At 37.1% G+C, this 26,050-nt stretch overlaps 2 protein-coding genes across 2 annotated transcripts; both read right to left on the reverse strand.

Moving 5' to 3' along the window:
* Positions 1–19,018: 19,018 nt before the first annotated feature.
* On the reverse strand, positions 19,019–19,565 carry LOC149657098 (uncharacterized). Its single transcript, XM_089844560.1, has 2 exons — positions 19,374–19,565; positions 19,019–19,313 (listed from the first exon to the last, which is right to left on the reverse strand). The coding sequence occupies exons 1-2, from the start codon at positions 19,543–19,545 to the stop codon at positions 19,153–19,155; spliced, it is 333 nt and encodes a 110-aa protein (XP_089700686.1). The 5' UTR covers positions 19,546–19,565; the 3' UTR covers positions 19,019–19,152.
* Positions 19,566–21,324: 1,759 nt separating this feature from the next.
* On the reverse strand, positions 21,325–22,683 carry LOC149657099 (uncharacterized). Its single transcript, XM_089844667.1, has 2 exons — positions 21,724–22,683; positions 21,325–21,669 (listed from the first exon to the last, which is right to left on the reverse strand). The coding sequence occupies exons 1-2, from the start codon at positions 22,681–22,683 to the stop codon at positions 21,325–21,327; spliced, it is 1,305 nt and encodes a 434-aa protein (XP_089700793.1).
* Positions 22,684–26,050: the final 3,367 nt, after the last annotated feature.

A 26,050-nucleotide genomic window follows, 5' to 3' on the forward strand; every position in this document is an offset into this window, starting at 1 on the left:
CGACGGAATACCCCTGCCTTCCCTCACTTAAAAATACAATATTTTCCCATTCTTTGTAAAAGAATGGTGTTATGAAAATATTGGGAGATAATAGTGTCAATATTATTTCCAAAATCGGGGATGCCTCCATATCCAGATTGGACCTTTTTGAGCTGGTTTGTGGGTAGGTCAGCGGTTATTAAAACAGCGATTCCCATTTCAGCGTGTGTCAAAACAGCCGGTTTTCATAACAGCGCAGGGTTGGCAAAAATTAAGTTTTTTTTAAAAAAAACACAAGTTGTGTTTTTTATTGTTTAAAACACTATTTGTTGTTTTAAACTGTTTTTTAAACAAGTAGAAAAAAACAGTAAAAAACACAAAAAAAACTAGTTTTAAACATGTTTAAAATCACTTTTCCAGTTCTAATAGTCTAAATATTATATATCGCGGCTCTCCATTTAAGCCACTACTGCTGTTAGCGCAGGACACTTATTTTCAAAGCCTACCTGATTGAAAAAAGGTCTTGGTTTGGACCAAGACAGAAAAAACAAACGATGAGAGTGACGTTTATCAAATGACTGAAGTTCCAATATATCAATTTTTCTTTGAATATATTAATTTAATCCTTAATCACTATTTAATTAAATCAACTCATTTAATTGTTAATCGATTTATTCCCTCCAAATTAATTGAAAAAATTACATATTTACGGTTTTTCAAGAGCAAGTTACATTTTCCGAAATTATTTTATGATATTATTTTGAAGGAAGTACGTGTTGAGAGAATGATATTGAATATGTGAAATATTCTACTGACTGTTTATAAAGAGCAAGAACTCCTAAAATTCAGAATTTCAAGGTGTCAGAAATTGTCCGTGTGGAATTAGAACCAGGGACAGCTTGAACCCAAAGAGAGTATTATACACCTAGACCAACCGACCACGAAAACGTATTGAGATGAAAAACACCAAAATCGAAAACTGCTAAATTTATAGGCCTAATTTAAAGCTGTAAGACTGGACCCGGTACCACTCGCATCCAGTGCGAGTATCATACCTCGAGACTAATGGACCACGAACACGTACTGCGAAGTCAAACGCGAAAATCAAGAGCTCCTAAAATTTAGAATTTGAAGATCTAAGAAAGGGTCGTTGCCAGGATTCGCCAAAAGTTTGTTAAAAACAAAGTTTTTATTGTTAAAAACACGATTAAAATTAGATTTTCCGAAAATATTTGGTCATGAAATTAATTATTTAGAAGGGAGTACGTGTTGAGAAATACCAATATTGAATATCTGAAATATTCTACTGACTGTTTAAAAGGAGAAAGCCATTTTTCAAAAGGAAAATGAAATTTTTATATAGCGGGTACAAAATGAGGGTGATGCGTGTATTTATACATTTAACCTCTAATGCCTAAATGCTTGATTTCTTTTGTGGCCACTATTCAGGCATTTCCGCTTCCGTACTTCAGAGTTTCTTGGTCAGAACTCATCATACATTTGAAACATCACCACCTCTTACTATTTTGTAGGCGCTTCATGTTTTCTGTTTATGGATTAAGCGTATTAATTTTAGCACTGTCAAGGGCCTGGCTTTATAGATTACACGTAATCACTTAAGAACAGTAAAATGTACCAACAGTGTAGGGAAACCACATAGGAGAAACGTTGTTGCTTTGTTTTAAGTAGACGAAAAAATAAGTTATCCTTAATCATATATTTTGAATATAAGTCTTCAAGACAGATTGGTAACGAATAAATCAACTGATAGGGTTTCCAAACAATTAAACACACATGTGAAACATTCGAGTTATTGGAAGGTTTTGACTGAATCTTATTATTCTGTTATATTATCTTTTCGCTCATTTTCAAATAAAAAGAGTTAAAAATATTCGAAATTTCTCTCCATAAAAAAGCATGTTTTAAACTTTTTGTTTAAAACGTTTTAAACAAATTTTTGTTTTTTTAATGGCTGTTTAAAACAAGTTTTAAACAAGAGTTTAAAACAAATTGTTTAAAACTTGCCAACCCTGGAACGAAATTAAGAAATACAAGCCGCGTTTACACGAGCTTACCCGAACCGTTGCCAACAACCGTTTTTAACCAAACCGATTCGGGAAGCGATATGAGTACGGTTTAAAGCGTTTTGGAAGTTGAGACTCGCTCTTTGTTGAGCATTTTGAAAGAAAAACAATTTTTTTTCACAACTTGATAAGGTGAAATGAAATGACTGACATATTTATTAAACGATTGCATGCTCATACGAAAATCTTGTAGGAATTAAATTTCCGTGTAGGTGCTCAATACTCGATCTTCCCAGAAATCTACATAATAGTCGTGGCCTAGACCAAACTGACCTAGGCTTACGCTCAGTTTTTCTCATAAGGAAACTTATCATAAACATGACGAGCTTCGTCGTCATTTCTAATTAATTTTAAGAAGAATAATAACCGAGAATGATTCCTTTTTTATCAAACGTGGCATATGTTTTCTCCGAAGAGCATTATATTCACCCTTTTCTATTTAATCATCTGAAAAAAAGCTCAGAAAATAGCTTCGAGTTGATGTTGATCCGCCATCGTGAAGCACTCGATGCCGGTGGAACTTTAAACTTATACTAGGTGCGCATGCGTGAAAACCTAAAACGCTCCGAACAAGATGTCGTGTAAACAAGTAGGTATCAAATCGATTTGAAATCGGTTTCGGCTTACGTGTAAACGCAGCTAGATTGATGAAAATGAGCGTGCTTTCGGCATTCAAAAATGACGGTGACAGTTCATTTTTGAAAAAGGAGTGTTTTACGCGTTCAAAACTAACCACGAGCATTCATTTTTGAACAACCTACCATCATATCGATCAAAACTTAACAATAGCAATCATTTTTGAACATCTTATATATTACCATTCAAAAATGAATCTTTATCCCATTCAATTTTGAATATCTGCCTTGCGCTAATGAAACGTAAATATGGTCGTTTTGGCGTTCTAATAAGATTGCATTAGTATTCAAACTAGAGCGTTTTAGGCGTTCAAATAAGAACATTTTGTCGTTCAAATGAGATTGTTCTTGAAGTTCAAACAAGAGTGTTTTTGGCTATAAAAAAAGAGCAATTTGGGCGTTCAAACGTGGCTGTTTTTGGTATTCAAATGAGAGCGTGTTTGGCTTTTTAACGAGAGCGTTATGAGTGTTCACACGGTAGCTTTTTTCTGTTCAAAGGAGAGCTTTTTTGGGTGTTTACGGGAGAAATTCTTGGCGAGTTTTTTGGGTGTTTTATTTACAATGGTATAAATCCAGATTTATTTAATCAAGATATTAATAATATAATTCAACAAATCATTTTTATTATATTTTGCCAATTTTTCTTTATCATTATTCAGTCGATTTTCTAGGCTCGGACTATTTATTTTTCCAGGAACACAAGCACACAGACAAAAATTACGAAATATTATTAGAAAATGGAGGTTAAAGCTAAACTAAATTACTTGCTTAACTGCGTGATTAATTACATAACTAAGTTTGATAGGCGATCGTCCTCTCTAAATAATCGTGAAAACTACTAGCTTAGTTTTTATACAATAAACACCTGCCTTTTTCAAAATAGTGCTTGTTTTATAGATCAGGTCAGGTTGGTTTAAGTTAGGGTTAGAAAAGGCTTAGGTTAGGTTTGGTAAGTGTTAGGTAAGACTTAGTTTATGTTAGGAGTCTTAAAGACCTACGGTTCCAAATTTTAAGCATTCACTCTAAGAAAAAAGCATTCAATGGTTATTCAAACTTGAACGCAATTGTTCATTCTTGAACAGTTTGGAAATATTAGGAATTCAATCGCGAAAGGTGCGCTGGATTATCCTATATGACATTCAAGGCGTTCAATCCTGACAGTTTGCCTCATACTTTATGAGGTTTATTAACGAAACTTTCATTAAAAATCCAATAATATACGATAATATCTCAACAATTTACTGTAACATGTTTATTTACTCTAAGGTAAATATAAATTGGTTCTTACAAACATCACTTTACAATAATATCAAAGAAAATGTCAGGGATTATTACGTATTTCACATTTACCTTATATTTACATAAGTCTTCAAATCGTTTGAAAATTAAAATAATTTCTTCGCCAATATTATCGGAGAAAAATGACAATAATCGCTTTCGTCAAGTGTAGTCCCTGGAGGGTATTTACTACTTTCCCGTCTAAGGGCTGGAGTTCGATGTAATAGAATATCCCAATTTTGGTTCCGGTCGAATGGGAATTTGGTCCATTGGAAAAAAATCAACATAGTTTTTGAAGGTTGGCATTATAAGAGATATAATGGTCCGCTGAACTATTCAAAACTGCCACCTTAAGTGTGCCAATTTGTCATTAAAGCTATTCAAAACTGCCACTGTAAGCCTTCCAAATTGTCGTTTATGCCATTCAGAATTGACACATTATGGGTGCCAAATATTAACTATACTGTTAAATTTTGCATCCCTAAGAAGAAATCCTACCACAGACAGTGTTCAACAACGATCAAGAAGGAGCTCAACCTAGCGCACTGTTTTTTGTGTTCAAGTTTGGTACCTGTATTTACTGTTCAAAACTGAACGCAAAAGTGTGCTCCCAGTGTGTTGAGGCATTGCACTACTATTTGTTCAAACTGGAACAAATATAGTGTTGAACCTCATAATATTAGACGGGTGCATATCTTATAAATGCTATAAATTGAATTTTTGTGTCAATAATAAATAATATTTTATCGTCGGCAGCGTTCAAAAATAAAATATTTGCTAATGTCTTTTTATAGGCTCTATTTATTACGTTAGGAAATTATATTTGGGTACTCGTTCTATGTTCAAATTTCTTCGCAGTGTTATGTAATGTGTAAAATAAAAATAAATATCAACCAATTTTTTTATTAAGGTACATTTCTTCAATTTAAAAATATTTGGTTCTTGTATACTATAGATTTTGCTTATTACTTTTCCAAATACTTGGATTTAGTGCTCATTTTACCTAGCCACTCAATCGTTATAGGTTAATTAGATTTTTGCAAGACAAGATAGAATCTTTCCGTTCCCGGGAATTACTAATTTTAATTGCAAGGGGAACAATTAACCCAAGATGTTTTTCCCATTTGATGAATCCGACAATTTGCGGCGTTTGTCGGCCGAATGGGACTTTGGTCGTATGGGTGGAAAATGGTTAATTACAATAGTCAAATCAACTTCAAATGCTGTAAATATGGTACTCAAATGAGGTAAGTTTGGTGAACAGAGGCTTAAATTAGAGTATTAATACGGGCAAATAATATTTGTAAATGGCGAGAATTGATCACAATAAAATCGTTCTTGTTGGAATTTTAATGCAATCCTATTATAACGCAAAACAGTTACGTATGAACGACAATTCGTTCTCGTTTGAAAGCCAAAAGCGCTTGCATATGAACGCCAAAAGTGCTTACATGTGAACGCCAAAATCGCTTACATTTGAACGCAAAACACGCTCTCGTTTGAATGCCAAAACGCTTTCGTTTAAATGCTAGTGCACTCATATGTAATGCCAAATGACCTAATCTGATAGCTTCATTAGCGTGAATTTTTGAATATCAATATTAACGTTCAAATATGAACATTTCGTTAACGTGTTCAATTAAATACCACTTTATGCGTTCATATTTTATTGCTAATTCGTACCACCACAGTACCAAGGTATTGAACGCTGAATAATTCAATTTCGAATGTTCGTTTTTTACTGTGTAGGTTTAAGCGCGAGTTAGGGTAATTTTTTGATGTACTTTGTTAATTAATTAAAGTGCAATACTTAGACTTCATTAATTAAAAATCGAAACAGGTAAGTTTTACATTTAATTAATGCTTGTTAATTTGGAAGTATTCCGAAAACTAACTTCGCTTTAGTTTTTCCGTATCGACTATGACAATTGCCATAAAAAAGCGAAATATTTTTAATGCTTTTTCTATGGGACGCTAACCCTAAAAGGTGCGTCTTTTTCTTTAACATTACGGAAGGGTATCAAGTCATATCTACAAAGGCCTACCGGCCAGTAGAAAGGGCTAAAAAAGGGCTTGACCTATAACATTTGAACATAAAGATGAAAATTAGGCTTATATCCCATTGGATAGAATCCGTTGGGCAGAATTTCATTGGGCAGTTCCAACGTTTAAATGCCACCCTTATCGAAGAAAATACTACTAAGGAATTATCTCAGAACACCGACAACGTTATTAACCTTTCCGCGAATCCACTAAGTGATACTGAAATTAGGCTACTAGCAAAAGGCCTAAAATTCACTCCATACAATCAAAACACCGGTTTCCTAGATATTCTAGCAAAAACCGAAGATTTTTTGTTACAACAAACTGACCTCGAGGACTGTACTAAACAAGACATTCGTAGTTTAGTGAAGAACAGTTTCGACAAACCCAGTTTCAATAAAACTTTTGATAACTTGACTTCTAATGAAAAAATCGCGCTTAAAAATCTGAAAAACAACCCTAGCATCAAAATCGTTAACGCAGATAAGGGTGGCAAAGTTGTTATTCTTGATAGTTTAGTTTATGACGAGAAGATCTTAAATGTTCTTGAAAATAGTGGGGATTACGATACTATAATTGGTGATTGTTCTCAAAAAATTGATAAACTGGTACGGGCAAAAATTACCGAATGTATTAAAAACAAAGAGTTAGATAAAATAACGTATTTTAGATTTGTAGCTAGCAACCTTAAACCGCCACATGTTTATGGTTTGCCTAAAGTCCACAAAGAAGGGTGTCCATTAAGGTTAATTGTCTCCAGTATTGATGGCCCCACCTACTATTTAGCTAAAAATCTCGTACCAATAATCTCCCCACTGATAAATAATACCGAACGAAGTCTAAAAAACTCGTATGACTTTGTAGAGAAAGTTAAAAAGATCCAAGTTAATAGTACTGATATTATCCTTAGCCTAGATGTAATAAACTTATACACTAGAGTACCTATTGAAGGTGTTCTAGATGTTTTAAGATGTAAATTAGTAAAGGACCCCATTTTAAAAAACAGAACAGACTTAACCATTGATTCAATCGTAGAACTCAGCCGAATTTGTGTAGAAAACACATATTTTAGCTTTAAAGATCAATTTTTTGTACAAACAAAGGGTTTAGCGATGGGTAATCCACTTTCGAGTGTCTTAGCTAATTTATATATGGAGTTTATTGAAGAAAAACTATTTAGTCACAAAAGAATGGCAAGAAATATAAAATTTTGGGTAAGGTTCGTCGATGACATTTTTGTCATTTTAAAAAATGTAAGAAACAATACTAATTTGTTATTGGATTTAGTGAATAGTTTAGATAATTCTATTAAATTTACAATCGAATTAGAAAATAATGGCAGTCTACCCTTTCTAGACATAATGACCAAAAGATTAAATAATGACAATAGTTTAAAATGTACTCTTTTTCAAAAACCCACTCACTGTAAAAAATTTCTAGATTATAACTCCTGCCATAGCCAAATTGTAAAGTTAGGTATAGTAAAAAGCTTAAAACACCGCATAGAAAATATCTCCGACGAACCTGAGACTGATAAAGCCATCGTTAAAAATCAGTTAATTAATAGTAATTACCCAAATGGTTTAATTGATTCGATTTTTAAAAATAATATTATTAATAACGACTACAACAGACCTAGAGATTCTCAACCATGCTTAGCGCTTCCGTATATTAGGGGAATTAGTGAAAAATTAGGTAGATTATTAAAAAATAAATTCAACATTAAATTATTAAATATAGGTGGACAAAATTTAAACAATCACTTAGTTAAAAATAGGCCTAAAAGAGATATTAACCTATTGGATAATCGCTGCGTTGTTTACCAAGTAAAATGTGAAACATGCGGCGAAACGTATGTTGGTGAAACACAACAAACGTTAAAAAATAGGTTCTCAGGGCATAAGCAATGCATTAAAAATTTTGATAAAGAAAACGGCATAGCGGTTCATGTTTGGGAGTCGAAAGGTCACGTAATGGATTTTAAATATCCAGAAGTTTTATATCGGGAAAAAAATTGGCGAAAAAGAAAATTCATTGAAGGTATATTTATTAAAAAATCAGGGATATTAAATTTAAATCAAGGCTGTGCTGAAGCAAAATATTGGGGAGTCATAGACGACAGGCATCTTGTTCAAAAGAGGGCGTGATATGATTTTTTAAAAAACCGAGGTTACCTCGTGTGTGTCACGCGTTTTAGATTTTAGTATGACTGATGAAGGCTCTCGAGCCGAAAGCTCTCATCTCAAGTGTATTTTCATTAGGCAATTTACACCTAATAAAGTACTTGTATTTTATTGCCATAAGTCCTCTCTTCTTTTTAACAAAATTTAATTATTAGAATCCCATCCGACCGACAATCCCATTCGATCGATGACGCGGAAGCCCATTCGATCGAATCCCATTCGTCCGAAATCCCATTTGACCGAAATCCCATTCGGCCGAAAATCCCATTCGACAGAAATCCCATTCGGCCGAAAATCCAATTCGACAGAAATCCCATTCGGTAGGAAATCCCATTCGACATTGGTCATTAGATGAATTCATTAAGTACAAGAAGAGAAACCAACCGTACATGGGGCAAGCAGCCATTCTCGTTCTGCCAAGAGCCAACGCTAGAGGTAGTGAACGAATAACTGGCGTAGCTTTTTGGCTCAAGCTTAAAGCTGCTGTTAACGAGAATTCCGGCTTATTTATGGAATAAATGAATTCGTCTATATCCGATTCCATACACACCTAACCTAACCTAACCAACCTAGAAAATAAGAATATTTTGGAAAAGGCCCATGTTTATTTTTTAGGACCTTAATAAATATAGCATTATAAAATGCGAAATCGCACCAATGGGAAATTCACTCCAACGAGACTTCTGTCCAACAGGAATTGGAAGTCTGCTCAATGGGAATTAGGTCCATTGGGAACAGCCGGCTAAATTCGATCAATTAGAACAACTCATTTTTTATTTCGGTCCAATGGAATTCTGTTCAATGGTTATATACCAAAATTAGTACATGTGTTGTTTTTGACCCAACAAAAAATATACTAAAAGTCCCCTGCTGTAGAGTGAGAGCTTTCTCCGCCATCTTGGAAAATGGCCACTGGGAATGCCAGCTTCAATGTTTTCCACATTCTTCTTCAAAAATTATGAAAATTAGTGCATATTATGATTGTTACCACCTGATCATCATAGTAAAATTTTACAGCTCTGCGTTCAATATTTGGGACGCCACATTGGAAAATGGCCGACGTGAATGCTGGGTGCACACCGTGTACTTTATTTCACCATTTTGTTGTAAAATTATGAAAATCTATTGATATTATATTGAGTGATGTGTGAGCCTCTTTGTAAAATATTGAAGCCATTCATGAGATAGTTTGGCCGCCAGGAATGTCATTTAGATACAGTATATTTTTAAAAAATTATGAAAATTAGAAAATATATGGTTGAAGACCGTCTAAACATCATACTTGAATATTGAAGACGTGCTGCTGATAATTTGGGCACCATCTTGGAAAATGACTGCGGGAAATGCCAAATATATTACAGATATTTAAATTTATTCGATATTTCTTTATTGACCAAATTATTTTTATAAACGTATTAAACACTATAAAAAAACTATTTCCGAGACTAAGTTAGAGACCTCATCTTTACAAATGTCCGCTGAAAGATTTCTATCCTAAAATCTGAAACAAAGAAAAGCAAAGCTATATTACTCAGATGTTGATTTGGGAATATAATTTAGTATGGGGTTTATACATTCTAGTGTCGTGAAGGATTAGATTTAAGCAAAAAGAATTTACTATAAGAAGGCCTAAAAAGGCGTCTGGTGACGCGTGATAGTCGACAATCCTTTCTCATGGGTGGGGGAGGCTGGGAACCAAGGCGGGACTTAATATTTTATCTTATACTGTATGTTTTCCACCATATATCTCTTTTATAGACATTAGAACACTATTAAGAACCTAGACAAACTAATGTGAGGGGGTCTCGCGATATTTTGAGATGAAAATTTCAATCCTACCCCTTCGCGTGTGTGATAGTGTTTTTGATACGTGGCGCCCCTATCGGCGAGCGAAGGACAAAAAATAAATACCGTAATGTTTCATCCTTCTTGATTTAAGACACGTCTTGAACATTTCGTTCATATTTATCGTCATACTGGAGATTTTATTTTATTTTAACTTATACCTTGACAATGACCGCATTTTGCCGAGAAATCCAATCCCGATCGTCTACATTCACGTCTAGATTCACAGTTCTTTACACAAGATGTTCTGCAGACTTCAGGTACAAGTTGTAAGTGCTAAAAGTTCATCTGATGCAGGAAGTTCAGTGGTGTGAATGGGTCTTCGACTTTCGCGAAAGCGAACCCATCCACAATGTTCGGGATTAAATCATTTCCTAGCTATTGTTGACTTAATATTGTCAATAAAAACTTTCAACGTATTTGTAAGATGTTGACTATCTGTCATTACTTTAAACCCCGCCTTATCATAACCACATCCAGTTAATGCATGTAAATGGAAGAAGTGTTCTCTGAACCTTTTTTCTCAAATGTCTCGATTTGAGATTCCCTTCTAGCTGTGGTTTTGGTTTCAGATTAAGGAATGAAGACGTTCCAATTCGGGTGTGATAGTCTAGCAAAAGAACTAAAATATTCCGCTACTACAAAGGCTAGAAAACGATTTAAACAATGAAGAATAGGGATGGGCTCGCAATTCCGATTCCCGAATCCTAAGACCCATTCACACCAAGCAAGACCAACTTTTAATACTCATTATCTTTAAGTGTGGAACCTCTTGTGTAAAGAAATGTGGATAGAGACGATACGAATCCAGCACTGCGTGGACATTGTCGCGGTTCTAGCTGTGATGGAGCGGAGCAAAAGAGCTTGCCGTGGCTGACGGGCCCGAGTTCGGTGTGTCGGTTCGGGAGTTGCTTAGGTTCGCCCTTGGTTCAGACCGTTCCTTGCCCCGTTCCCTGAAGGTTTTGCTTGGTCGCTTCGTTCCGCCCAGGTGTTTTCTTGGCTCTCCCTGCTACCCTAGTAGCACAAGCCATCCTTTTTATTACCGGGCGCATGCCGCAGAATAGGTTTTGATCTCGGAGGCGTTTTGGAGGCGGATTTTCGTCTCCTACCTGGCGGGCGTTACAAATTATAGTTTTATCCAATATTAGAACACCATATGGCCAGCTCCATAAGTTGAAACGCTTGCATATTTATCGAAGAGTATTTTCATACAATATATTCACTAGATCGTAAATAAAATCATAAGTTTAAAGCTTAATTTTATCGAATTGAATTATATTATCTACATCCGTTTTACGGCCAGGCATCTGCCGCACTATAATTTAGATTTCGTGTTGGTTTTGACACGTTTGTCGTTTCTTGACCATTAATCGAGAACAATTTGACTTTAAGTCAAGAGTAATACACACAGAATTAAATGCTGTAAAATAAACACTATGGTAATGGCAATACCGTATGCCATCAAGATGATGTTGATTTAATAGCGTATCCTCCCTGTTTATGATACCTTCAACCATACTTTTTATCTAAAAAGTGGAACTAACAGTTTTAAGTTTTAACTGTCGTGTATTTAGTAGAGATGGGCCGATACCGATCCCATATCGGTATCGGTACCGATATTTGACTTTAACCGATATATCGGTATCGGTTAAAAATGAACCGATATTTCTACCCGAAATTTTTTAAGGATAAATATCGGTTCATTGTCAACCAATACCGATATATCGTTTAAAGTCAAATATCGGTACCGATACTGATATGGGATCAGTATCGGCCCATCTCTACAACCTATATTATAGCATCTATTTTCTTATTGATATCGGTTAATATATCGGTATCGGTTTAATATCGGTTTATTCGAAGGATCGGGTAAAATATCGGTATCGGTACGTATCGGTTTCCCAAGTATCGAATCATATCGGTATCGGTTAAAACTGGTATCGGCCCATCTCTAGTATTTAGGGGCGTTCGCAGCTTTTAAAATAACAGCTGCAGAAGACAATCTTTACCGTTGATTATATTGTAGGGGTCAATGCATACGGCTTGGAGTCTGTTATAGATTACATTAAATTATATAGATAAAAGGTTATGAATAAATTATAATGCTATCCTATCCGTAAGGAAGTATAAACGGAGAAAATGACATGCTGTACCAAACAAATATGAATTGTTTAAGAACAATAATATATATATATAAGCGTAAGCTGATGTATATAATATTATACGATGAACAGAACACCCATTTCCGATATACGCCCATATATTCATGAACAACACCATTTCCCTTAGTAAATTCTGATGAATTTTATAGTAATTATAATTTCTTTCATCGAATTCATGTCACTGATGTGTTACACCAATAGCGTATTAATCTATTACCACGTAACCATCCATAAGAATAGTGCGGAGATCCAGCTCGCTTGTACACAAACTAAACACTGAATAGTTATTTGCTAATGTTAACGTGATTTAAAGCTCTGCATAAACCATGATGCACCTATTTTCAAATAAGTCAGAGGAGGGTTAGCGATAGGTTCAAAAACGATTTATTATGTTCATATTTGTAATTATATAACATGGCATTATAGTGAAGCCGTCCACCATGACTTCAAACGCATTACGGCTGCAATTGTATTTGGCTTTAACGATCCACGCTTGGGTGATACTAGGTTTCCTCCTTTAGAAAACGTTCGTTCTGATGGCACGGATGACCCTTGGATTGACAAATAGTCCTACGCCATTGTGGCAACATTGGAATACTTGGTTTCATTAATCTATGGCACAAATTGGATTGGAATTTGGTTTTGTTTGTGATGAAAGATCTCAGTTTCTATTGACATCTGACATTTAATACCAAACAGGAAATAATCGAACTGTCACTTACCCTCCACCATTGTAGAATATCCAAATTTGGTGACGCCAGTTCGTCCTTTAAATATAGGAGTTCTGAATCGTTGGTACATTTCCTGGCTCGCTTAGGATATACCGACAGCATTGCATTAGCAAGGTCTGAACTACATTTGTCCGAAGCATAAGCTGGATATTCTGCCGGACCGCTATTTGCGTCTTAAAACTTGTTGAACGTGTTTAAAACGGCAGATTTAATATTCTTCACAGATGCTTTATCATAATGATTTTTGAAGAAATCCAGTTTGAGGGTTGGATCTACAACTGGCGATAAAAGGAATATTGTAGCGACATCAACAGTTACGGTGGTTCGTAGAATAGAGCATTGAAGGTGACTTACTTTTACTCGAAGTGCCGTCTCACCCAACAGAGAAAACGTGTGGTTACATTCATAAACATAATGTTATTTCTATGAAAATAATGACCTGCTTTCTTTGTGGGACGAGATCGAACTGCGAGTAAAAGTACGTTTCCTATTTCGCCTTTATTACCAATTGCTATCCACTGAGCCTCCACGTTAGAATGTTCGGAATATTCCTGTTAATTCTTTCTATTCCAGATCTTATCTCCACTTTGAAATAACAGAACCCTGGTGTTATAAGAAATACAGCATTAAATTTCACTAAACTTCTATTAAAAGTAGGGCGTGTAGTTTGAAGACATTTTAGTTCGAACGTCGTTTCCAAATACAGCTTAACCAATTCTATAACAAAAAAAAATAAACCCTTAAGGTAAATACACAGAGTATTTTCTATCTTTGCCTAAAAGCCCCAAACAGATATTTACACTAGAAATATTTTAATTACAACCCAATGAAATAAATACAGGTAGAACCATAAACTTATGATCTACCATTAACTTTCTATGACTAACGTGAACTAGTCTGTCTGTCACCATGCAGCCTATAATGCGTGATACCGCCTTTTTAAGAAACGTTATTCCTAAAATAATTCAAAACATAGCTATTGATGACGTTTGAATTCAAGCGTATGCCTCTTTAACAATTTTTGGAAATTTAGGGTATATAAGGCGATTGATTCACTATGGCCTAAAGCCCTAAACGATAAGAAAATCCGCAATTGCGTGAACCTTCGGTGGAGGCCCTGCCATTGTGAGGCTGGATGCTTCTCGTAACCCTAGCCGATCGTCACGTACATTTCAACCCTAGCGATGATAATGGAGTAGAAGACAACGTTGCTTTCTGTGAACTGCTTTCCGGATACTGCATAAATACGTTAGCTCCGATTTGCCAACTGCGAACGCGGTGACAGACACTTACACATACAGATAGTCCAGTATAATACCTCGTTGTGACGTCATCGTCACTCGAAGAGGTAAAAAGCTTTTCTTGATTGCTGGCGAGATTTTCGTTCAGTAATTTTTTCCCCCAAAATAGTCTATACAATAGCATATGCTAGATGAATAAACTATTTTAAAAATGTTTTTTGTCTCTTGACCTGGTTTTTATTTTTCGAATCGTAAATACGTCAGTAAAATAAAGATGGAATTTGCCTGTGACTCTGATAAAAAAAGAAAAACACGGACGCCCAATCTTTATTAGGAACTGACGTAAAAAGGGGGCATAAGACCAGGATTCGAATTAAAAAAAAACGCGGTTTCAATGGGTTTTATTCACCATTAAAACCCACTTAATAAAACCCATCACTAAGATCATCAATTTTGATGAATTTGAATGCTAGAATAACTTCATTTTATTGATTTTTGCTAGATATTTGTTGTTTCAACTTTAAATTCACTATTTAACAATATTTATTATTTTTAATGAAACATTTTAAGACTTTATTTATAAGGCAGTTACTTTTGAATGCCAATTTCTACCATGCACGCAAGTGCTAAAGATAAAAAACCCAAATACTTAGTAAAACCTGGTGGGCTGGGTTTTTTGAACCCTGCAGAAGCCGTTCCACAAAAGACCTAATAATGGACACTTTATGAGAGTGATTCACTAATGGTAGGGCTTATACATTGTCCTCTACTTTCTATTAATCTATACCCTTACAATCTATACCCTTACAATCTATACTGTTATGTACTTCAACGTCCCCTTGGTGCCGAAAGACTTATTTATTCTGCAGTTTAATTAACTATTGCGTGCAGTTATCTAGAAACGTGAAAAGAGATCATTTCGTTTTTCCTTTTCAAGGAGTTTAGCTCTGTTTTCATAGAAGCTAAAAACTCAGTTCTACCAAGAGAAAACTACTTGTGTCAAAATTTTACTTTAGCCCCGCTTTCTACCTCGTTTGAGGGTCGTCCAATTTTTTACCCTCTCCCCCCTAAAACTTCAAGCAGCCAATCAGGAGGCTAGAGGTTAGATATTGTGTTTTTGGAAAGTAGCGCTACTCATGGGATTGTTGGAGAGAGAGCCTCCTCGTCCGCCGCCTCTAAGCCCGTAGTGTGCTTTGAGAAAACTGTTTTTCTCACGCTAAAAGCTGTGAGGATACAATCCTGGGAGGGGGGGGGTCGCGGTAGAAAGAAATCTAACCCCTCAAACAAAGAGCATCACGCGGAAACAGATCTTGGTTGGTTCTAGCAAGAAGAATGTATAATAGGGGAGACTCAAAGTCAGACGAAACGCACGTAGTCTACCGTTATAGAAATCCTTATATCTTTCGTTGGGATTTCTAGGGTATTCTTTATGCTCTTGGGAGACACTTAATTATTTAAAACAAGATGGCCCCGGCCAGATTACACTTTTGCGCGCCCTCTAGTGACTAGAATTAGTATTACTATATTCATTGACCCCGGCAAATTTAAAATTTTCGGTTTTTTTTAAATTGTTTATAAAATAGCATTCCGATTATGAATGAAACCAATCTAGTAAGAATTTGGTTTACAGTTTAATTAAATAAGTAATTAACAAAATCTGTTCTATGAGTGAACTGGAACCTAATATTTGTACTCTGACTAGTTGATGGGTCCTGACTCGCAGGAGATTCTTAAACCAACTGCCTCTTTAGCTTCTTGTTTGCTGTATATCTCTCTGGTCTTCGAGCTTTTTCTCTTTCTCTGTATTCTGGATTCAAACGAAGCCTTCTCATCTTTTCCGCTGATTTTTCTTTCATATTAGATGCCATTTCTGAACTCTCTCAGGCACAAAGTCTATTTTGATTTCAGACCGTTGAAAATGTCCTAACTTAGTTCATGACTTGTTAGATATCCTGAAAAACAATCTTGGTTTACGCGTAAACAGGCCTAACAAATAATAATATATGACAAAACTACCTGTTCAAAATTTCCATCCCACCCCTTCGCGTGTGTGATAGGGTTTTTGATACGTGGCGCCCCTATCGGCGAGCAAAGGAGCTATTCAATCTGAACAAAAAATAAATACCGTAATGTTTTATCTTGCAAATATTTTCATTCTCTGTTAATAAACATCTCTTTATTTTACAAACACTTTTCCTGCCATTAATTAATACGGAAATTAATAAAAATTAATAAAATATAAAACTTCCCCGGCGGGATTTGAACCCAGCAAGAGGATCCCGGGTTCGATCCCGGAGTGTGGCACGGGGTGAAAAATCTGGGAACAAATCCTTCTGCGTAGAGTTTGCAAGTTCTCTCCCCGCTTGTTAAAGGAGTTTTCCTCCGCGGTCTAGCCCGGTTTCTCCTTTCCATCAAAAACTTGCAGAGGTTAACGGTAATAGTTAGTATAGGGCGCTGTTGGTTAGCTGTAGCATAGGGGCTAGCCACCACCCCTCTATGCATTGTATAGGCGTTAGATAAGTGGCAATAAGTCGCAAGATGACTTGGTCCAATTAGCTAGCTGAACTTTTAAATTTCCCTAGTTCAGGGCTGCCAGATTCCGCGCCTAGAAAGAAACGTTTCACTAGTGCCAACGTGCGGAGAAAACGCGAAGCTTGATCTAGGGGAAACAAAAATGGCAGGCCAGCCGGGAGTGTGGCGCACTCCTGTAAGCCAAGCTTCTGGGCGGCAAAGGTTGAGGGAATACGACACATGTCGGCGATCCTACACTAAAGGTGCCGACTGCCCCGTGTCCGCCGGAGGCGACTTGACCCCCACTCCCCTTCCCTCGCCTCCCAAGTAAACCTCAATTCCTTCCCTGCTTAAACTCATACTGAACCCTGAGTAATCACATCCAGGCCTTGGCCGTATGTGCCCTACTTGCCTTGAAACCTCCACAATATAAAATAAAATGGCAGGCCTGAGACCTATAGCATCAGCGGCAGTGTATGTGACGTTTGATAATTCAGTCCCAAATGAAAATTAGTGCTCGAAATTTCTTGCAATGGTTGAACCACGATTTTCAGAAGAGAATATTTTCGAAAATGGTAAGTGTTGAAAACCTAATCACCCTAATATAAACAAATTAGTTATGTAAACTCTTAAGCCTTGGTCATAACATGAGTATAAAATTGGTAATACTGTTTTCGTTTTGTTTAGTACCTGTTGCTCTCTCTCTTGTCAAAATTGCTACGAGTATTACACATATTTTCCAAAAGATCCTACTGAAAAAATTCGAAAAGCTTTTCAGTCAAACTTTTAGGGAAATGAATTCACACAGTATGGAATTATAAACGAAAAAACTCTTGTTGCTTTAAAAAAGTCTAATTTAAAAGTAACGAAGATTGGTTTTGAAGTCAACCCTTCTTATTTATTCTTGGGGTGTTCCCCTGACGGTCTAGTAAACGATAATTTGGTCGAAATGAAGTGTCCAGTCATTGGTGAAAAAGGAAATTTAGAAACAGTCCTCAAGAAAACTCCTTACGTAATCAAGAAGGACGGAACATTTTCTTTGAAACCCTAACAAATGTATTATGGGCAAGTGCAACTTAGTTTGGCCCTTTTAGAACTTCAAATTTGTCATTATGTAATTTATTCTAAACTGGAAGATGATTGTTTTGTTATTGATGTGCCTAAAGACGAAAAATTTATTAACAATCTTTTACCAAGTTTACAAATTACTTATTTCAAAAGTTTTTTTTGCTTATTTTAATTATTACATTCCAAATTATTTGAAATGGAATAAAAAGGACGGAATGTAATGGCGCAAATAAGACTGAAGTGATATTTTATTTTTTTAAGTTGTGTGATAGAATCTTTTACAAAATTTCAGGAGTCTTGGGTGCATTATTTATTTGCATTTTTTTCACTGGTTTTAACAAGCTTGGGACAATTTTTTGAGAAACATTTAAAATTTATCGTTAGCCAAAATTGGTGTTGATAAATTAATAACAGCAGATACCACGGTGATCACTGAACTAGCATAGGGCAATAAATCAAAAGGCAATTTTTCATTTAAACAATTAAAAGCTCTCATTCTACCTATCATTCTCTCAACATGCACTCTCGCAACAGCTACTTTGGAATTTCGCAAAACTTCTTCCCTTGTAAACTGCTTTTTCTTCTTTAGAAAGGGTGGTCTTATTAGTTCTAAACCACGCTCGTTGCAAAGATCTTCTATGGCAAACCCCTTGTTAACCATGAAACCTTCACACATGTCCAATATTTTACTTTCTGACGTTACTTGTTGGTCGGAACATCTTCCACAAAAAGCGTTGCTGACAAATGTTATAACACCGGAAGATGCGATAGCGACCAACAACTTAATCGTGTTCCTTCCTTTGTAGTGAGAGTACGATTTTATTCTGCATTGAAGACACGCGGGTCTCTCTATTTCGACTTCAGTACAGTCTAGTATTACCCTTGTATTAGGAAACTCAGCAAAACATCTGGGCATACATTTCATAATTTCATTTTTATCTAGCCATTTTATCGCACATTTGAGAAGCGAAACCAACTGCGTAAGAGTTAATTAAAAATTATTTGAGATCTGAACTTTACTTATTCCAAACAAAGCTGATAGAGCGGTAAATGAAATGCCAAGTTTTTATGAGTGTCAAAAATACCCTATCTCGAACATTCATTGAGATGCTACTAGGAAACTCACTGTTAATATTTTTAACGATCGCATCAAATAGACCAGTACTTTGTAATCCTGTTAATGAAATTATAGAGGTGGTATTCAATAATTCATTAGAAGTATTAACTTAACATGTATGATTTTTCAAGGTGCTGACCATAGTGCATTTATCATTGGGGTTTGGAGTGGTGCATTTGTCGGTCGTAGTTTCCTCGGTAGTTTGTTGAACAGCATCAATCCCCAATCTTTCAGCTAGAATTTCTGGGTCTGCTGGTCCATTTATTTCAGCTGTTTCACTTGCATGCAAAGTTGGAGATTGTGAGAGCTGATTCCTTTTTTTTCAGTCTTTCCAATCTCCCATTAGCCTTGAACTTTTGTTGATCATGTTTCCTTAACGGGAGTTTTTTGGAAGGAACAGCCAAGGGTCTAAGCCTGGGAGGGTAACTTAACTTATCTACAATAATAACTCTTATTATAATTAGTTTTAAATTAATATTATACGCTTAAAACATACCTGAATGTTCATATTTCGGTTGAAGGCGGTAATCCTCTAATTTAAAATGAAGGGAGCAGACAACCATGGACTTGGTGTGTGGCTTACCCATTTTTAAAGCTATATCCCATTGTTTCGACAATTTAACGTCGCGTGGAAATTTACACCCATACACGCTGCAGTATTTAACCATTGTTTAATTACGTTTAAATAAACAGCATGACTGACAAAAACTAGCCAAATTATCGTTGAGCAGATAGTTGAGTTGTTGATTTAATTTTATAATTATCTTTGAGCAATTCAATTTAATTAACTTTAATTAAACCATGAGTATGTTGATTGCGTTTGTCATTAATCATGGTATCGCCGGGATTAAGTTACATTTAAACACCTGATTAAACTATCTAATCATCGATCATCCGTTAAGCCTTGGACCTTGCAATAGGAGACTGGAGGCAGAGAGACAACAAACTAATGTTTATGACATCTCATGTTGCCCTCTATTTGGATCTTTCAGCAACTATCGTTAAATTTATTACTTAAAAAATATAATTTTTTTTAAATATAATAATCATATTAGCTAATTATAATTATCTAACTTTAAATGAGTATGTTTCATTGATATAAATTACATTGCAAAAAATAATTTGGCGGGCGCTACGCAAGCCTCCGGAAAATTCTCTCTACTCTCTCTCCTCTCCCACTTACAAAATCCAGTTGCAGCTGGTTGGCGCGCGCCGGGAAGGGGAGGGTGGGTGGGTAGGGGATCCACATCCTTCTACCCGCTCGCTTCTACCTCTCTCTACTCTACAGTCTAACTTAACTCGGGTTTTGTACTAAGCGAGCGTGGGTCAGTTGGTTGAGTCACGGATTCAGGCGCCTTCACTGGCGTCTAGTATGGATCGGCACATCGCAGGTTCGAGGCCCCGCACCGACGGAAAAATAATTTCAATTGAAATAAAATACGTTACGCCACCTATGAGGCGTAACGTGAACTTCGGGTGAATTTTCAGTTAAAAATCGCGGGAATTTCAAAATATTTATGACGAAACTCCTCAGGTCACAGCAAAAAAAAGCCAGCCAGCCAGCCAGCAGCGGTCAGAACAATAGTTTTCCAGCTCTAAAGAGCGGCAAAACTAAAAAGTACTACGCGGCGCTAAGAACCAAAGTATTAACAATATCAATACAGAACGGAAGTTGGAATCACTAATACTGGGAATGCCAAGTATCATTCGTCAGCAGGAATCCAGTTAAGAATATTATGTTTAAAACTAATCGGATCCAAGCCAGTTTGTAAATGCGTTTCAGATCTATTTAAGTTGAAAGAAATGGAGAATTTCACTTTTTGTAATAAAAATTTCAAGTCTGATGATTGTACCTTTGACCCAACTATGATGCAATCGTTGATGTTTGCCCATTTCGATAACAATCGCGTGAGCTCTACTTTGTCTTCCGCTTTATTACACGGTTGTATAAACGCGCAATGTACCAAACTTGTATTTTAGTCCTATAATTCAAAACCAGATCTTGTTGCGTGAATTTTTACAAAAGTTGAAACTAGCTGAAAAAAAGGTTCAAAGAGCCCACAAAAGTGCTTCTCAAAGCAATCTCTCTTAGATTGCAAACCGATTCTAGCATGAATGAGAAGTAAAGGAATTAAAGCGGCACCAGTGGATCCCCTACAAAGGGACTTTCCTCCTGAACTCCGGGTTAGTCTTGGCAAAGGCTAGTGCGCGGGATTTATACATGCACATATAAATCCCGCCCACAAATGTCTCCTGCCTTCGCCAATCCAAAACTGGAGTCCGTAAGGATAAGACAACTTGTAGGGGATCCACTGGAGCCACGCTATGCTTTAAGAAAAATTCACCCATCTTTCAGATATGAGATTAAAATGTACTATGCTGCATTCAATCAAACTTAATTTATTGATTAATACGATTCATTTACATTCTCTTCTTCTTTACCTTCATTAACGAGGGTGTCTTCTTCTCGGCGATTTCCCTTTGTTAATATCAGCTCCATGGTCCAACAAGATTTTGGCGATATTTTGAAATCCTTTCGCGTTGGCGATCGACCACGGTGTGTATCCCATTTCGTCTACGACGTTAACATCGGCGCCTTTCTCGATTAGTTTTTTGACAATAATGCTGGAATTATGCTCGCTGACGTTAATAAGCGGGGTAAGCCCAAACCGGTTTGTGGTGTTGACGTTGGCCCCGCCATCTATGAGTAACACCGCGCATTTTTCCACCTTTTCGTACACAGTGTAATTGCTTTCTAGATTGACGCAAACCCAGTTTAAGGCGGTGCAACCCTGAAAGTCCTTTAGTTCAAGATCTACTCCTTTTTCAATTAAGAATTTGGTTACATTTTCACTTCCACTATCGGCCGCCCGAGTTAACATAGCTTGGTTACGATAACTAAGTGGTTTATTAGGGTCTATGCCTGTTTGTAAAAATAATTCGACAATATCTTTTCGATCATTATAAATGGATTTCATTAAAGAGTCTTCGTCAATTTCCACTCCTTTATCGAGCAGGACTTTCACCAGTGCCGTAAAACCCTCCTGGGCTGCAATTGCCAAAGGAGTTGGAGCCTCGTACCCCTCGCAAGTTCCATTCGGATCCGCTCTGCCTTTCTCTAAGAGGATTAGTGCTATCTCTTCTTTCCTCATTGCAAATAAAAGGGGGGTAAAAGCATTCCCATCCAAACACCGGTTAATATCAGTTCCATTCGCTAACAAATCCAATAGCTTTTCTTTGTCTCCCGCTTTAATCGCCTCGATGACGTCATCCGTCGATAGAGAATTCCCAATGATTTCTCTTAGCGATTCTCCTACGAGCATATGAGCTCCATTTTTCAGCAATAATCTCACCACATTATCAAATCGTTTTCGGTGGCCGATATACCAAGCTGTGTTTCCCCTCATGTCCACGGCGTTCACATCGGCGCCCTTCTCGATTAGTATCTTGACAAGGAAGGCGGAATTAAACTCGGTGGCGAACATAAGTGGGGTCCTCTCTTCCTCGTCTATGGTGTTGACGTTGGCACCGCCATCTATCAGTATCTCGGAAGTTTCTTCTAGATGGCCATAATCATTCCGTCTATAATCTCCTAGAAGTCTGCAAGCCCCGTTTAAGACGGTATAACCGTCACAGTCTTTTTGTTCAATAACCGCTCCATTTCCAAGCAACAATTTGGTTAGATTTACGTTCCCAAAAGTGACAGACAAATAAAGCAAAGTTCGGTTACATTCAATACACTCTATGTTAGGGTCGAGGCCGTTTTGTAAAAATAACCCAAAAATATCAATTTCGTAATCAGCCATTTTCATCGCTAAAGCGGCAGACCATTCGTCAATTTTCACTCCTTTATCGAGAAGAGCTCTAATCAGCTTTATCGATCTCAACTTCGTCGCTGGTACCAGTGGAGTACTGAAACGACTTCCGGCGCAACTCGCGTTCAGGTCGGCTCCCATCTCTATGATATGAAGGGCTAACTCCTCTTTTTTCTTCAGAATTGCAAAATTAAGAGGCGTTTCATCGGCTGATTCCAAGCACTCGTTGATGTCAGACCCATTCGATACTAAAGTCACTAGCTTTTCTTTGTCTCCCTCTTCAATCGCCTCCATGACGTCATCATTCGATTGAACGCCATCTACAAACAAAACCTGTAAGAAAAACACAACATTGAGTTTCACTTTCAGCACGTCCTATTTCGAATAGGCTTTTTCTTATTGAACGAAGAACAATTCGGTCGCTGAGAGCGTACTTAATTTTGACCCACAGAGAATTCGCCCTAAGGTTCTAGTGCGAAGTTTCAGAGATGAAATTTAGTATATTTACCGTGAATGCGGCCAAGAAGAGCACCACCAAAGATAATTCCTTCATTACTTGGAGAACTTAATTCCGACAGGAATTCAGTTGAATGTCGAAGGTACGATATCCGAGAATGGAGCGTGCCTTCCCTTTTATGTTAATCGAGCAACAAGGAAGTTAAGCATCATTATCCGACGCAGGAGTATTTAAAGTAAATAGTTAAAGAATACAATCTGATTAAACTTCCTCGATTACACGTGCTTCCGAATGAACAAGGTCGAGGTTAACAAACACGGAACTCACGTTGTCTCTACGTTACGTCGGAGAATGGCATCCGAGTCTGTCACTTGTTAAGAGCTTGTAACGCATATATTGAAGTTAGGATAAATCAGGCGCATACACGTGCAAAGAACATGATATCAACAACCTATTTGCTGAAGCTTGAATAATAAGAATTGTCAACACACGCTGAAGCTATCATTGCATCGCAAAACATGTTTATTTACTGAACCCATTTTAGAGTGATAGTTGTTTTGTTTTTTATTTTAGAAGGCCTGTTCGTATTTGTTTCATGTTTTTCTTAGTTGCTTTTCAAACTTCACTATTTTCACGTGTTAACCCGTAATTTAAGCGGGAGGCTATCACGAGTTTTCCCTTTGCCAGTTGCCAAGTGCATTTCGAGTTTTGTACACTTCGACTAAAGGTAAGACCATAAGTGGATCATATTACAGCTCCCTATAAGTACTGGAAGTAGGTTATGCTTTGCAAAAAGCGCTTTCTCCCGAGCAATCCAAGCCCGTCATCTATAGCTCAGTTTCACAAGTTTAGTTTGCCCATTAACCAGGATCCGGAGTTACGTTAACTTTCCGGTTGATGATAATGGCAGTCAGATCGCTGTCAATTTCGTGATTAGTGTGAAGTTTGTAATAGTGTTATTAAGTATTGGAAAAATTTGTCAGACTTAAAAACGAAAACAAACTTCTATTTCGACGCAGTGCTGCAATTTCATTGGTAGTAAATTGGTTTAACTACCCCCGATAAAAACCTTTAAATCGGTGGAAACTCAGTGCAGTATTAAGATGTGTTAACATGATGAAGGCTATTAATATTTTGATCATTTGAATTCAAATGCACTTCCGCATAGACCCCGGTTTATTTTAAAATCCAAAAAAGGTGCACTACAACTATCATCCTCACAATCCAACAGTAGGTACGGGACAACTTGTTTCGTTCCACGCTCTTCTCTCTCAAACCATACTTCATTGGCTGCCAATTGTTTCTGCTTGCCACACTTACTAAAAATTTATTTCGCGCCAAAATCACTCCGCGTCACCCAATTTTGTTTACGCTTATCAGATTTGATGTTAAACAAAACAACTATTTATTCAATCAAACTTATTTTATTTCTATTCTCATAATTTCCCTTCTTACACTAATGACTCCCTTACTCTCTACCCAAGGTTGTGAATTTCTGCCCCATGATCCTGCAAGATTTTGGCGATCTGGTAAAATCCTCTCGTGTTGGCGATAGACCACGGTGTGTTTCCATAGTTGTTCCTGAAGTTAACGTCGGCGCCCTTCTCGATTAGTTTCTTGACGATAATGCTGGAATTTGCGGAAGTGGCGAATATAAGTGGGCTTGTCCAGTCCTGGTCTGCTTTGTCTACTTTGGCCCCGCCATCTATTAGCACCAGCGCACATTTTTCTATCTTGTCGAAAAGATTCTGGTTAAACTCCATTTCCCGGCAAGCCCAGTTTAAGGCGGTGTGACGACGACAATCCCTGTGTTCAATGTTAGCTCCCATTTCAAGCAATAATTCGGTAATATTGACGCATCCTTTAGCGACCGCGAAAAACAACAAAGTGCGGCCGCAAAAATCTAACTTATAATTAGGGTCGTAACCTTTTTGTAAAAACAACTCGACGATGTCTTTTCGATCATGGTCTAAGGCGCTCAGTGCCGCGTTTTTGTCAATTTTCACTCCTTTATCGAGAAGGGCTTCCACTAATGTCGTAAGACCCAGACGCGTCGCTCGTTCCAAGGGAGTATGATGCTCAAACCTTAACATGCAAGCCGCATTCGCATCGGCTCCTTTCTCTAAAAGAATCAGAGACATCTCTTCTTGCTTCAATTCAATCGCGAAAGAAAGGGGCGTGAAAAGATACTTGGCCGAGCAATCGCTGATATCTGCCCATTTCGATATCAATAGCGTGAGCTTTTCTTTGTCCCTCGCCATAATGGCCTCGATGACGTCTTCAGTCGACGGAGCGCTCCAAGGGAGTTTTTTCAGCCTGGTTCCTTTATGTATACCAGCTCCGTTGTCCAACAAAAAATCGATAATGTTTTCAAATCCATTTTTGCCCGCGACGGACAATGCCGAGTTACCAAAGTCGTCCGTGGCGTTGACGTCGGCGCCCTTCTCGATCAACTTCTTGACGACAACGATGGAATTACCCGTAGAGGCGTAAATAAGCGGGGTGATCCCCTGGTAGTCTTTGGTGTTGACGTTGGCCCCGTCATCTATTAGCATCAGCGGACATTTTACCGAATCCTCTGGTAATGTCTGCAGGTCGCGGCAAGCCCTATTTAAGGCAGTAAAGCCCTTGCAGTCTTTCTGTTCAGTGTCCACCCCGTTTTCAAGCATGAATTTAATCGCCTTTATGTTTTCATCACTGACCGCGAAGTGAAGAACAGTAATGTTACAACGATAAAATGTTTTGTTGAGGTGGAAGCCTTTTTGGGCAAATACTTGGACAATGTCTTTACGATCATGTTCGTAGGCGTTCAGTAAAGCAGGTAGATTGATCTCCGCTCCTTTATCGAGTAGGATTTTAACCAGTCTCATGAAACCCTGACTGGCGGCTGTTGCCAAGGGA

The sequence above is a fragment of the Phalangium opilio genome, unplaced genomic scaffold, assembly GCF_054372755.1.
Source record: "Phalangium opilio isolate 3A_F unplaced genomic scaffold, DU_Popi_V2 ptg000077l_1, whole genome shotgun sequence".
Classification (NCBI taxonomy): domain Eukaryota; kingdom Metazoa; phylum Arthropoda; class Arachnida; order Opiliones; family Phalangiidae; genus Phalangium; species Phalangium opilio.

What these genes read in the sequence shown, in the direction of transcription:
- LOC149657098 (XM_089844560.1), bottom strand. Translation starts at nt 19,545, where the DNA reads ATGGTTAAATACTGCAGCGTGTATGGGTGTAAATTTCCACGCGACGTT. An exon ending in ACCGAAATATGAACATTCAG is followed by an intron (nt 19,314 to 19,373) that starts GTATGTTTTAAG and finishes TTATTATTGTAG; the next exon opens with ATAAGTTAAGTTACCCTCCC.
- LOC149657099 (XM_089844667.1), bottom strand. Translation starts at nt 22,683, where the DNA reads ATGGCTGATTACGAAATTGATATTTTTGGGTTATTTTTACAAAACGGC. An exon ending in CCGATAGTGGAAGTGAAAAT is followed by an intron (nt 21,670 to 21,723) that starts GTAACCAAATTC and finishes AAGGACTTTCAG; the next exon opens with GGTTGCACCGCCTTAAACTG.